Source organism: Protopterus annectens, chromosome 2.part2 (genome assembly GCF_019279795.1).
Source record: "Protopterus annectens isolate FY-2018-M chromosome 2.part2, PAN1.0, whole genome shotgun sequence".
NCBI classification, from domain to species: Eukaryota; Metazoa; Chordata; order Ceratodontiformes; family Protopteridae; genus Protopterus; species Protopterus annectens.
The window spans coordinates 274,442,589-274,457,443 of NC_056730.1; the positions used below are offsets into that span (position 1 = coordinate 274,442,589).

The 14,855-nt window shown below is 39.4% G+C and overlaps 1 protein-coding gene across 1 annotated transcript in view; it reads left to right on the top strand.

The window, feature by feature from the left end:
• ADGRB3 (adhesion G protein-coupled receptor B3) overlaps window positions 1-14,855 on the top strand; it is a 3,555,978-nt gene that overhangs the window by 1,111,361 nt on the left and 2,429,762 nt on the right. Inside the window, exon 5 of the mRNA XM_044063870.1 lies at window positions 7,252-7,416. Within this exon, the coding sequence (XP_043919805.1) occupies window positions 7,252-7,416 (165 nt within the window). The remainder of the gene's footprint in view (window positions 1-7,251; window positions 7,417-14,855) is intronic.

The following is a 14,855-nucleotide window of genomic DNA, read 5'->3' on the forward strand; positions in this document are numbered from 1 at the left end:
TATAAAGAACAATAGGAAAGACACATTAGGAGAACTGTAGCTGTGAAGCATTAACATAGCATCTGCTACAACATAGTAAATGTCAGACGTAATCTTTGCAAAGTACATTTGGTTCAGAAATTTTCAAAAATTGGAAACACTTGATGCCTGCTGAAAATACTGTAAAACAGAACTAGTCAATGTTAAGAAAGCAGATGCATTAAGTCCATTTAGTAAATAATGCTTAAGGCTACTTTTAAAAGACCACATTAATACAGCATGTCAACTGCTTGTTCCTGACACTATATTCCTTTTTATTTCCTTCTTTTCTCCACGAAAGTAAACAAAGTGAGAGGAATTTGTAGGAAACCTGAATAACAAACCCTGGGATACACAGACAAACACTACAAACCTGTAAAATAGTAAATGGCATAAAGCATATAGTGTGATTCAGCCCCAGACTAATCAGATATATAGTAAGATGAGCATAGTGCCAACATACTGAGAAAAGTACTGCATAGTAAAATAAAATAAAGCTGCTGCATTATGGATGATAATAGTGCTAAGCTGGCAAAGTACATAAGTAGCATTACAGATGGTCATGCAATCGATTTGGCGGAGGTCATCACCAAGACAGGCTAGCAAGGCACAGTTCACCTATGTTTATGTATAATGTGAAGTACAGCATAAGAGCTATATCAAGTAGTCTAGTGAGGGTCAGCATAAAAAGTGCCAACCCAGCTCAGCTTTGAAATGAGTAGAAGAGTGGAGCGAGAACTGTAGGAAAGGTACTATACTAATCAGAAGAAAACCCAGAAGGATGACCATGACGTATGACTTGTGCGGTGAAGGAGCAATCTGTTTTCTGGGTAGAGAGCCTCAATTTCAATATGTAAACAAGAAGGCTATTGGGGATAGGTAAAAAGCCATGGTTGAAGAAGCAATAATGATAGGAAGGAAGGCAGTAGGGGCAGAAAAACATTAAAGATGGAAACAAAGAGGTGGTGTACATACATAAAAAATGAGACTATAACAATGGAAAGACTTGGACTGCCAAAAGGTGGACAACTGGCTTTGGAGAGGGATAGACAATGAACAAGGTACGAGGAATGACACAGTAGGGCATGGAACACATGGATGGGGATAGGGCATAGGCCATGTTGACAGATTGCTCAGTGGTCGATACAATGACATCAGTCACTTTTGTAACTGTGGTCATGGACAGACTGCATCTATGATAGCCCAATGGTTGGATATGCTGCTCACGTGACTTATCAAATCACACCAGTTGGTACTAAATGGTGCAGATGCAGGCATCCAGTAGTCAGTGCAACTCAAATAATAGCAGCCTCCACAACCAGTGCTAGGAGATGATGGAGACCCCTGTGAGACACTGTCAAAAATTTAGCCCATGCCACAATCCTGAGAGTAGCTACAGAGTTGACCAGCAATTTCCTTCAGATCATCTTCAGCAGTGTGATCTTTGTCCTGTTGCTGACAGGCGAATATGTCTCATGTCAAGACAACCACTACTGCTTCACAAATTCCTGCAAAACTGGACCTGCAAAAGTATGAGAAAAACATAACACATTTGTACACACATACATGGCGGAAGGGATACAGTGGTCATAAAATGGTAACTGCACAGTAGGGTGCCACAAATTCCATACTCTCTCCACTGCTAGGAGAATCATTCCTTCCTGTTTTAAAATAAATAATAGTAGGGGAAAATGATTACAGTTTTTCTAAGCCCACGTCTCTCTCTTTCTGTCTCCCTAACACCTGTGTCTACCAATGCTAAACCAGGTTTCCATGGTGCTGACACAACTCACTATGGGTAATGCAGTGACATCACTTCAGCATCCTATCCTGCTCTTGCTAAGTATGCTCATTGCACAAGGGGCAAACATATCATCCCAAGGGGCTCTTGGAAAACACTCTATAAGGTAAGAACAAGAGTTTTATTTAGTTATTTGAATTTATTTACCAGGGTAGAACTCTGGTCACAGCATGGCTAATTGTAGGTTACTACTATTTTGTGTAAGCTGGGCTGAATAGTAGTAATACAGTATTCATTAACATGTGAGAAGCATACAGTATTCATTAACATAAATGATATATGCATACAATGGATACTAATGTCTTTCGGCTTTTCCCGGTTAGGGGTCGCCACAGTGGAACTCCGGTCCACTAATGATTGATAGTAGATTTTTATGGTGCTGAGGTGCCAGTCCAATGCCCAGTCTTCAAATAAGGCAGACCCATTCCTGCATGCATCTACCTGCATGTCTTTAAATGACACTCAACCACAGGGAAGACATGCAGACTCCACACAGAAAGCGCTCCAGCCAAGAATCGAACCAGAGAACCTCTTGCTGTGAGGCGACAATGCTAACCACTGTACCACCGAGGCACATCTATATGCATACAGTGGATAATTAGCTTATATGCATATTTACATAAAGAGAAAGAAAATAGGTTAAGAGGATATTTGTAAGTAGAAAAGGGAAGTTGTTAAGAGGAAAAGAGAAAGGTAGAAGTAGAAGTTAGATATAATGATTTACTTAGTATGGTATTCAGTCAATGGAGACTGTGATAAGTGAAAGTAGATAAAAAGAATACATACTATCAAAGTTGGTTATGTTACTTACCTATTAGTCAAGCATTTGCATTCTGATTGCTTTAGTACATAGCACTTGAGTCAGGGCCTGAAGATTGTATACTCTGAGATTTCCACATAGTTTTTGGACAAGGACTGAGAAGAGGTTTGTGAGATGGTCCACCTCTGGCTTGGTTCCTGAGGTTGTACATTAAGATTATAGTAATTATGAGAGTGGAAAGGGGTGCCTTGATGGAATAATTTGACAAATAGGGGCCACAGAGAAGATTTGGATAGAGTGAAACAAAGATTGTATGGGAAGTTTGAGATGAATCAGCAAATGTTATTAGAGAGGGTCTGAGGGCTAGATGAGTTTTTGACATAGGAGGAGGAAAACATGGAAAGAGTGTGTTCAAATGGTTGAAAATGATACCCTTGCCTAAAGCAGCTCTGGTGGGTAGAGAGAGGAAATGAGAAATTTTGTTGGCCCAGAAACGTTGGTAGTTACCTTTGGCTTGAAGTTCCACAGTGTATTTTTGGAACTTAAGTCACTGGACTAGTCACTTCCCCAGTTACTAAAAGGGGTAATTGTCTACATCAGTGATGAGTAGGTATTTGGTGGGGATTTGGCAAGTCTTTTTTGAGTACCAAATAGCATAGATTTTTGTATTTTTAATTTTGAAGCAGTTTGGAAATAAGCCAAGTGGGCAACAGTAGGATGTCTTTTTGAAGTTTTTTTTTCAGTGACTTTATTTGTGGGATAAAACCTATAGATGACATTATCATCAACAAATGGAAGCAATGGTAGTTAGTGTTGATCTAAGTAGAGTTTGTTGATTAATATAGAAGTCATATAAGAGCATGAATGGAGCATTGCGGGATATGTGAGTGAGTGATTTAGTGAGGGAGGCAGGAGGAAGGCTGGAACGAGTGAGTATAGGTTGTATCAGAGAGAGTTGAGCTCTGAATGATCTGTTGGAAAGGAAGGCTTGAAACCACTCTATAGAGTCAGGGCTGATGCTTGCATCTTAAAGCGTGATAAAGAGAACTGAGTTGTCTACCATGCCAGAAGTCTGCAACACCTGAGGATGCCACAGTCACTACATCAGGTCACATGAATAACATACAGTGCAATGTAATGTTAGCAAACTATCTAAACACAGTGCTGTGGCACTATGGGTCTGTACAGGATCTTTGCATGAACATAATGTTCATATGATTCCAAGAGCCAATAGCACCAGCTGGGCTGGGTAGTCCATTGTTTTTTAGATATCCCTGAAACAGTGGTACTAAATTGATTCATTACTATATCTGCAATGCTATCAGTCTCTTATGAGTGTGATATAAAGCATGGCTCCCATTTTGAGTGAGAAAAATACAGCTGAAAATCTATGGAATATAGGACTTTATATTGTAACTCTCTGGAAGCTGATAGGGAAAAGAATGAATGCAGAAAACCTGCAATGTATTCTGCATAATCAGTGTAATCAATACCTGTTGTGGATCGCAATAACAGTGCCATGCAAATTCCATGAAGTATAGGTAATTTGGAGAACAGAACACTGCCATGGCATTGCTGTGTCAGGCTGTCATGCTTTGGCAGATCATGGTCATTCTGTACCTGTGGAAGAGCAAGCCACAAAATATATGAAAACCCCATAGTAAAGAGAGTGGAGTGGTGTGGAGTAATGGGGTATATAGGGTAGAAGTGTAATTGGGTATGTGTGACACTACATGGGGCCAAAGGGCATATGCAGGAAGTTGTGCAATAAGTCCATTCTGAGTGCAGAGTGCACATGGAGTTGATGTGCATAGTGTTACAGGGCTTATTATACAGCTTCAGGATGAAGGAAGGAATCCAGTGGTGACAAATGGATGACATCAACAGACTGACTGACAAACCCATTCACGGATGTGCATCCCACAGGTGCACAGAGTTTGGCATGGGGTCATAATAGGAGTAACAAATGAAAATTGCTGCTTCAGGCCCTCCACACACACAGGGCATGCACATCCTGGACAAAGGTGCCATGGACAAGATGTACCAGAATTAATTATGGAAGGGGAGTGGTGCAGGACATGAGTGCTGTGAGCAGCCATAATAAATCAATTTAACAGATCTGCCAAAAGGTAACTGGCATGATACTACATCCAAGCAACAAGGCACAGGATATTGCTAAGGATACACCCACCTCAAGTGGCAGACCATCAACACAGAAACCCAGTAACAGAGATGCAGTGTTTCATGCAGTTCTTGTCTGGGGAAGGAGAATAGATTTTTATACACAGTGGTGGCTTCGATTTGGAAAGCTGATCTAGCAACGACCAACTGCAAGACAGTACAGAATGTACCAGGTTAATGGTATCCATTAGAAGTTCATGGAGTACAGTGTACTGCATGTTTGAAATGATTCACCAATAACATCACATATCTCTTCGCATATCTCTTGGCTACAACCTCAACAACCAAAACAATGAGGTAATTATGTGTCCATAAGCTATATGCATGGAATGTTTAATACGATTATCAATATTACTAGGTGGGGAGAATTGGCATATGTGTGAGTGTTGCCAATGGTATCATGTATATTGATTCCACTGGTGGTGGACCAGCTCAACAAGTCACCACATCTCCGATGTCATCGGGTCCTGCAGCTGAAACTGATGGTAGTATGCACATCCAGTGCCATTGTGTCACAAACTGCACAATGGCATTATCTGTAATGCTAACATAGGAAGCCTGTCCCAGATCACCAACATCACAGGCCTTTGTAAGTAAGTGTGAATGGGTGCATTTACTTTATCTCAGAAGAAAATATTTAGATCTTATTAATTTGTTGATAAGTTGGTTTCTCTTTAAGAAGGCCACAGAGAACATCTAGAAAATTCTTCCCTAATTAATCACTTTATCCTTCCACACATTTCTACACAAAAGTTTATTCAGAACAAAGGCATATCTAGAGTTGACTGATTGAGGCAGTCTCCCTGGGTGCACAGTGTTATGGGGGTGCAGTCAATGAAGGAAGCAGTCTCCCTGAATGCAGAGTGTTAAGGGGTGTGATTACTGAAGGGAACAGTCTCCCTGGATGCAAAGTGTTGGGGTATGATCAGTAAAGGGAGTAGTTTCCACTGATGCACAGTGTCAGGGGTGTGATCAATGAAGGAAACAGTCTCCGTGGATGCATAGTGTCAGGGGGATATGATCAGTGAAGGCTGCAGCCTCTCTGGATATGCCATGAACTTGTCAGAGATTTGGGATGATGGCAAGGCTTAAAAAGGCCCTTGTGGTTGGTAGCCTAGTAAACACCTATGAACCTATGAACCTATGTCAGAAAGATGCAATCAGTGAAGGAAGCAGCCTCCTTGGGTGCACAGTGTCAGTGGGTGCGATTGGCAGATGCTGATGGGCTGGCAGCACAATACTGACATTTACAAATGCACTGATTGTCAGGGCTGAAGTGCTTCAGCTCTCCATGTGTGATATTTAGACTGTAGAAAGTGGTTTCCTACAGTTTACAAACAAGATAATGAACTTGTTTCTTTTATTTATTTTATTTTCTGTTTATTTATTTATTTTGTGGCCCTCAACTTGGATGGAGTAGACTTTTTTTTTTTTTTTTTCATCAACATAGAGTTAAGTGGAAACCAGATCAGGCAGCTGAACAGGGCTCCATAACACCTAGCAGCACCTCTGACCTAGAATAAACATGCATATTTACAAATGTCCCATTAGTATCCTAAAAGTAAATCTACCAGGACAATACAGCATGCATGTGTCATGTCTGGATAGTTGGAGAATTGTAGTTGCAAAGTTTTCTGATTCAGCAATCGAGCAGAGCTATAAAGAACATAAGGATTGTTCTTATCCTCAATACTGTAATTAAAAATAAGTTGTCTTTTATGAAAACTACTGATTAATACATCTGTCAATACTGATAGACGGCAAATGTAACTAGTAACACAGAGCAGCAGTCTTGAATACATGGTCTCAGCTGCATGTCTGTCACAGGAAGCTGGAAGTATTGTATGAATAAGAAGAACATGGACTCATGCTGTGGAAGCCCTGGAGTCATAAATCTGCCATAACAGCAGACAGCTAATTTATTGATCACCATATAGCAGCACATGGGGAGAAAATATGCTAATGTCTCACTAGAATAAACTATTCCTGTCAGCAATGTCAGTTCAAAATCTAGGAGGAGTGCTCTTTCAGTAAGTTGAGCTATAGAACCATTTTGTTTTGACTTGTAGCCCCAAATCAAGGGATCATGACAGGAAAATGAGTGGTGTGCAGGTTCAGGAACACAATAATAAATAATCACTTTGTGAATTGTGCAATAAATCAAGGAAACAGTTGCTTAGCTTAAGGCTGAAATGTGTTTATATGGCAGAAAAGGCATATTCTCACTGTTCCTTTCTATGTTGTAATAATACAAACTTGTCCTACTGCAATACTTATTATGAACCATGTACAACACCCTTAATTAATACCTAATTAATCTCAGAAATAGGTTACATTTAGTATTTTTGTAAGTCTCTGACTTTAAAATGTGCCAACATTCCAGATTATTTATGGTAGATAATAACTTAATTTCATGTCTAAGAAATGCGCTCATTGCACTGTGCATTGCTCAAGATTTCAATTCTCTGATATGCTTTTGGTTTATTTGCAGTGCATGGAGTATGGGAAGAGTGGTCACCTTGGAGTCTATGCTCGTACACATGCGGTAGAGGCCAAAGAACAAGAACGAGAACATGTATTCCTCCCCAGTATGGAGGCAGACTCTGTGATGGCGTGGAAACTCAGCATAAAGCCTGTAATATTGCACTATGCCCAGGTGAGTGTATATGTTCTACATAAAGTACTAAATAGCACAGGTTGTGACAGCCCAGCTGTACTGATGTATGTTGATAGTTTAGAGTAGTAAAGCAGCATTAGAAGAACACGCACTTACACATTTTAACATGCATTTACCTAGGCAGCTATTCCTGGTGTGATAAACCTAACCATGTTATTCCATTTATTGTTAAGAATTAGCATGATTAAAGATGTAATAGTACTGAAAGTGTTGAAAACAAGCTTGTTTGCACCTATTATAAATGTTAACTTCAGTTTAGAACAATGCACCCAGGTTGTGAGTCCATAATATGGTAAAAGCGTGCGCACACACGCGCACGCGCACACACACACACACACACACACACACACACACACACACACACAGACAATCTCTCTGTCTCAAGCACAAATTCACAAATAACTATCAGATCTAGAATATCACATTGCTAATTTCTGCACAGCGTCTTGGGCTTAAGTTATAAATTTGTATGGAACTAGGATACTGATTTGCTGCATATACTCTTATTCAGAAAAAAAATATTTAACCAATCTGTTTCATACTAGTGATTAATTTTGAAGAATCCATAGCATTATGTGATAAAAATAATTACTTATTGCAAATAAGAAAATGGATACATGAGCTAACAAATGCTACTGTTGAGTTTATCTGAATAAAACTTCAGAATAAGTTTTATAAATGTATAAAAAAGTATTAATCATTTGAGTACTTTGCTACATGGGTTCCTATTAGATCATCGAAGATGCATAATTTCGAATGCGTCTTCTCTGATCTTAAAATAATGAAAACTGAAAACAGTGAAGGGGCATATGAGCAATTTCTCTTCTTGGGAAAGAAATCACTTGCCCGCCTGCAGTAGTTGCTGTTTTGTAAACTGTAGTGCGATCATGGATTTGGTATATTTAGTTAGGGGGGGGTGAAGTCCCCCGACTTTGTTTTGTGTGTAGTGATATATATATTTTTTGGAAAAGCAATTTCTTTCCTAGGGGGAAAAAATCACTCATATGTAGTTTCGCTGTTTTCAGTTTTCGTTTTTATGGGTTCGATGAAGATGCATTCGAAGTAATGCATCTTTGACGTTATATAGACCCTTGCTCCATCATGCTGACAATGAATTGTGTTTATTTAACTTGTGTTTAAATCATGAAAGACTACAAATATGTGTGTTATTTAGAGAAACAAAGCGTTTATTTTGAGAAAATGACTTTTTGTCATACCTATTCAGCCAAAAGCCATTCCAGTCAATGGATTTTATTAATTTGTCTTACAACCTCTTGAAGGATAGAAACAAAATAGCAGCTGTAGATCACTTGGCCAAAAGCTAAAGCAGCCAAACATTTGGCCAAATGTCCATTAGGGAGTTTCATAAAAGATTTGTTTTCTGTGGGGTTTGTGGGAGCTTTGCTGTCCAAAGTACTGTAACAAGTTCTGGGATCACTGCCCTTCTGGAAAAGGGGAACATTCTCGTTGCCGTTATCCTCGCACACATGTCAAATACCAAAACAGAAAGTAAAAACTTATTACAGTCTTTTAAAATGCAGTCTAGCTGTACTGCTTATGTAGTCTTAATGAAGAGCAAAAACGATTTCAATAGCATACTGCTTGGCAAAGCTCCAATATATCATATCATTTAATACACCCAATGATTCATTTATTATCATGTTTTTAGATGTTATTCTGTGGCAGTTTTAAAAAACAGTATACCTTAGAGTGCACTTATGCTCTCAGCTAATTTCCAATCATCATGCTTTATAATAAAATAATATGCAAGGAAGCAAATAGGATTTTAGCTGAGGCCTTCACTCTTTACCACAGCCATCACTGTTCTTCTCTTGGTGCTTAATCTGAAAAAAAAAAGCATTGATAATGAAACTTGTTTTAGTTGAAAATCATGCATTTCTGGCCAACATTATCTAGGTGAATATAAATTAAGAAGTCCCATTTGCCCATCTGAAAAACTACACATTTACCATGAAAGTGAGAAAGTAAATTAGACCTCGCTGTCCATTTAAACTCTCTGTCTGCCTCTCTCTCTCTCTCTCTGTCCTTGTCTCTGTGTCTATCTCTGTTTCTTTAAATGGTCAGTGTTTTACACTGTGCTTTGGTTAATGGGGTACACACCATTCTTGGCATATTAAATAATTCTGGAAACCTTAAAGTAGATCAATATGAGACTTTTACGAACATAGTATTTGAAGTATGTAAAAGTTTTAAATGTTACACGTTTCTGCAGTATGGGTACTGTCTTGCTACTGCATATGTGCCAGCAAAATTCATTGTGTTTTTTACATTTTATTTCTAAAAACGTCTAGGATTTTCTTAGGTACACAGGATATGTAAGATGGATTTTTTGTGCAGTATATGCTACAAACAGTGTTATTAAAAAGAGTAGCTTATGATACGCAAATTAAACAAAACAAGAAGGCAGAGGGATTCATAAATGTATGAAATCCATGCAGAAGAAGTACGCCTGCTCTATAATTGTGGGAATTGCTAAATAATGTTAGGGGTCACAGCAGCAGCATTAGTACTTGCAAGTGGATCTTATAGTCACTGCTTTGTCCAAAGGTGCATGCCATCATCTCAGGTTATCTGATTTCTCTTAACATTTCAAGGACTTCTCAAAACTGACATTATAAATCTATGAATCTATTACATAAGTAAGCAAGTTAAACAAGTTCCACAGGTTACATTTAATCCTGTGCACAAGTCAGGATTAAATTAAATTACACAGTAAACTGATTAACAGATTTTTACACATTCTAGAGAGAGTTAGCCAGGCTTGATACATTGACATAGCCAGTTAAGTGACAAATGTTGTTTGAGTCTAGTTTTAAATTGACCTAAGGTGGAAAGTAAGGTGATATCAGCTGGAAGAGAGTTCCAGGATCTACTTACAGAGTTTGCAAAGAGAGAATCACTGGCTGTGTTATTAATTATGCTAGTCTGAATTAATAGTTTGTTAGAGGATCGAAGCGGTCTAGGATTCTTATAGGGGGTGATAATATTTTTAAGTGCAGGAGTATTGTCCGGATTATAGAGGATTTTATAGGCCATAATCAGTTGGTTATACTGGATTAGGCTGGGTAGTTCAAGCCACACCAGCTGATTTAGATTGATGCAATGATGTGTCGTAAAAGGCAGCCCAGTGGCAAACCTGGCAATGTGGTTGTAGCAAATTGGGAGTTTGTTAAGGACAGTCTTGTTTAAATTCGAGAGTAGAGGGGATGCATACAGAAGGGTTGAAAGAAGGTGAGAGCGAGCTATGGCAATTTTAGCTGGAGGGGTTAGGAAGGCTTTTATTCTATAAAGTGACCCTAGATTTTTATTGATGGTTTTGATAGTTTGGTTAACATGTAGGTCAAATTATAGATTATTGTCTACGATGACACCTAATAGTTTTGTAGATGGGTCAGGGTAGATTATTGTGCCATCATTAGATTGTATGGTAAAGGTGAAAGCGGTAGACCTACGTGTTGGTGAAAATAACAGCATTTTAGTTTTTTTGGGATTTAGGATCAGACGATGTTCAGAAAGCCAGTTTTCTATTCTATTAAAGGTGGTCTTGGTAGCTGACCATAACTCTACTGGAGATGTGGCTGAGCAAATCAGAGTAGAGTCATCAGCATATTGGATACAGCTGACTTTTGGGATGACAGTCTAAAGGTTGTTAATGAAGATGGAGAACAGCAAGGGCCCTAGTATAGAGCCTTGTGGTACTCCAAGGGTGTTAGGTAGAAGGTTAGAGAGTTTGTTCTGCCAGAGGACAGCCTGCTGTCGACCATTCAGGTAGGATTGAAACCATTGGAGGGCTCCAGTATCTAGACAGAATGTTTGCAGGGTGTGGATTAAAAGTTGGTGATCAACCATATCGAATGCCTTGGAAAGATCCAAAAAGAGGGCTGAGGGTATATAATTATTGTTGCAATTATGGTTTATTGTATTGGTAAAGGCTAGGAGGGCTGAAGTAGTGCTGTGATGAGGACGGAAGCCATGCTGATTGTCTGCCATAAGGCGATTCTGGATTAGGTGGTGTATGAGTTGTCTATGAATACATTTTTCCATAATCTTTGCAAGTGGAGAGAGTATAGCTATTGGCCTATAATTGGAGAATTCAGTAGAGCTGCCTCCTTTGTGAAGTGGGATTACATAGGATATTTTCCAGATGGTGGGAATTTTAGCTTCTACTATGGTTGATTGATTAGTATTGAGATGGGGTAAGCAATAGCATCAGCTGATTTTTGTAGGTACTCGGCAAGGAGTTGATCAGCAGAAAGTGTAGTGGGTTTTAATTTTTTGATCAAGGTACAGATAAGTGAAGTGGTGACTGGTTGGAAGCTGAACGCGAGTAGGTTTCTAGGGGTGCTACTTTCAGGACCAGGGGACCTAGGAAGTAGTTGGCTAGCTAAGGCTTGAATTGTCTCAATAAAGAATTGGTTAAAACTATCAGAAACATCTTCAGGGGTTTTATCAATAGTAGCAGCAGGGATTGGGGTTGAAGTTTGTCCAGGATGTAGTAGATTATTTAAACCTGCCCAAAACTTCTGAGGGTTATTTTGATTTGCTGTCTGTAAATTACAGTAGTATTGTTTTTTGTCTTGTAAAATAGATTTTTTTGGTTTTGTTCCTGGATTGCCTGTATTTAATGTGATCTTGAGGGTCTTTAGAAGAACGCCATAAAGCCCATGCTTTGTTTCTAAGGGTAATTTTGAGTTTAGACTCTATAGAAAGCCATGGTGCAGTTTTTGCCTTGGTTCTCTTTGAACGAACAGGTGCATGCAAATCAAGGATCTCAAGGAATTTGTTGTTAAAGTATGCTACTGCCTCCTCTTAGGGGAGGTGTTTTAGAATAGACCAATTACATGAGTTTAGTTCTTGTTGGAATTTGGCAGGGTCAAAGTTTTTATTGTTTCTAACCTTTCGGAGTAAGGGTTATTGGGAATTAATAGTTTTGTGCTTAATTACATGTGTGAGAAGGTGATCGCTTAGGCCATTAAGGAGGGTACCAGAGGTGTACAGTTGGGGGTGACTATTTATGAGTACCCAGTCAAGTATACTTTTTTTTTGGTTGGGTTTACCCTATCCTGGTAGGGGTGGATATGATTTGTGTAAAGGCATGCAGGTTAATATGGGTGGTTGGGGATTCTGAGGAACAGGTGCCCCAGTCCATGTTAAAGTCTCCAAGTAGTAGGGTTTCTTGGGGGTAGTGACATGATAGCCAGTGCAGGATATCTTCAAATGTAGATATATTGTTACCTGGGGGAATGTACATACAGATGATATTAATGCATTTATTTTTATTAAGTTGCAATTTGGTGGCAGGAATCTCTGAGTTATTAATCTGAGGTGGTTGTATTACATTTATGGTGACATTCCACTCAGATTTATAGAGTACAGCTACCCCACCCCCCTTCCTCAAAGCACGATCCAGCCTGTGTATGTTGTACCCAGGTGATAACACTTCATTGTCTTTAGTGTTAGGTTTTAACCAGGTTTCAGATAAACAGAGAATCTCAGGGGAGTGGACATCCAGAAGTGTATGCAGTTCATGTACCTTGTTATTAATGCTTCTTATATTGAGATGACAGACTAGGAGAGAGTTAGTTGGCCTATTAATTGTAGGTTTGTAGCTTAGATTGCAAGTAGAGGGGGTATGTGTATCTGAAGTGAGTGGGCCAGGGTTGGGGTGAATATCACCACCAAGTATGAGGTTGAGTCTATACTTGGTAATGAACTTCAGGAATTTGTTTATTAGTTTGTGGTAGTGTTTGGATCTAGAGTTAATGTGCCTGGGGTTGAGATGTTGATAGACTGAACAAGATATTGGGTAGGATCTGGTACTATAAGTATGGTTGAAGGTGGAAGGATTTACAGCTGGGGTGATAGTATGGCCTTTTGGGACCTGAAATCCCATGAGAAACTGGTTTTCATACAAGGTTAGGAGGTATGGTGTGAACAAGAGGGGTAGTAAAGAGGAGTATATCATTACCTGTGATTCAGCTAGTGAGTTAAGGAACTGTTTTACCTGGTGATGCAACACCAGAAGATAAAGTGGTGAGGTAAAGGTACTGGAAGGGGGATGGGAGAATGCCAGATGAAAGCTAATAGGTGCTATTAAAATGTAGGTAGTAGAATTGGGGTGGGCGGAATTATCCCAGATGAAAGCAGATAGGATCTAGAAAGTGGGGGAGTGGCTATAGTACTATAAATTTAAAGGTACTGGGGGCAGGAGGGAATTGGGGTTAGGGAGGGGAGCGAAGGGAGCCAGAGAGTAGCGAGGGCGAACGTAGCGGGGCTATTGCAGTTTACAAGGTTTCCTGAGGTGTCCTAAAGCTATAAGGTAAGTATTACAGCTCTTAATGTAAGAGTCAATTTACTTCAGTTACAGGGGAAGGAGGCAACCACTCAAGTAGAAACAAAGAGCCCTATGGCTGACCAATATGGTGACCTGCTTAATTACAAAGCACTGTAAGTGAAAGCTTAACAAATGCTTTTTGTGTGTGAAACCTACTCTGTTTAAATGTTGAGAGAAACTGATTGCAGTTCTGTAGACACCGTTTGTAGGGAACTGTAGAGTTCAACTAGGAAAAGAGAAAAGCAGAGATTGTAGGGTAAGCATGAAGGCAACAACAGGTAGTTATTTTATAATAATGCATTCAGAAAGGTTTGGTGGGGGGGGGGGGTAAAGTAGCATTCTTCAGAATGAACTAAGATTTATAGCTAAGAAACCTAAGCAAGAGAGCAATGCAGTAAATAAACACTTGCCAGACTTTAAAGATACACCAGAAAAACTAAATCAATCGTTCACAATTGTACAACTGGAAAATTGCCAGTAAAAGCACTTCAGGTATAGCTAGCCCAAGTTATTCAAGTCATAAAACCACTTCTTCAAGGTGTGTGTGCAATTTAAACATTAAAAAACACATGGAGTAAGGAGGAGCTCTGATTATACACTTTCTCTAGGTACAGGTTCAGTTTAAACACAAATATTACCACAGAAATTCAGTAAAGTCACTAGCTACTTATAGAGCCTCTGAAAACAAAATAGAGCCGTCTGTGGGGGTTTCCCTGTGCTATAGAGGAGAATGAGAACACCATGTGGGAATTCTGTGATACTTGGTTACTTGGGGAAATAGAGGTCGAGGTCCTACCTACTGAACTGGGAAGAAGGTATGTTAACCACAAAGCATTCTGTAGCTATATCAAGAATCTCAATGGCGACACCCAGATCTGCTCTGAGTTACAGCACAAAGGCACGACAATTACAGAACCAACTGATATTGCCAACATCCTGGCAGATAGGTTCAGTGCTAACTATGCGCCCCCCTCACCCCCTAAAGGGCCCATATCTATACAGAAAGAATGCAGATTCCCTGTAATCACAACTATGCAGGTAAAAGTTGCACTCTCTAAAGCCA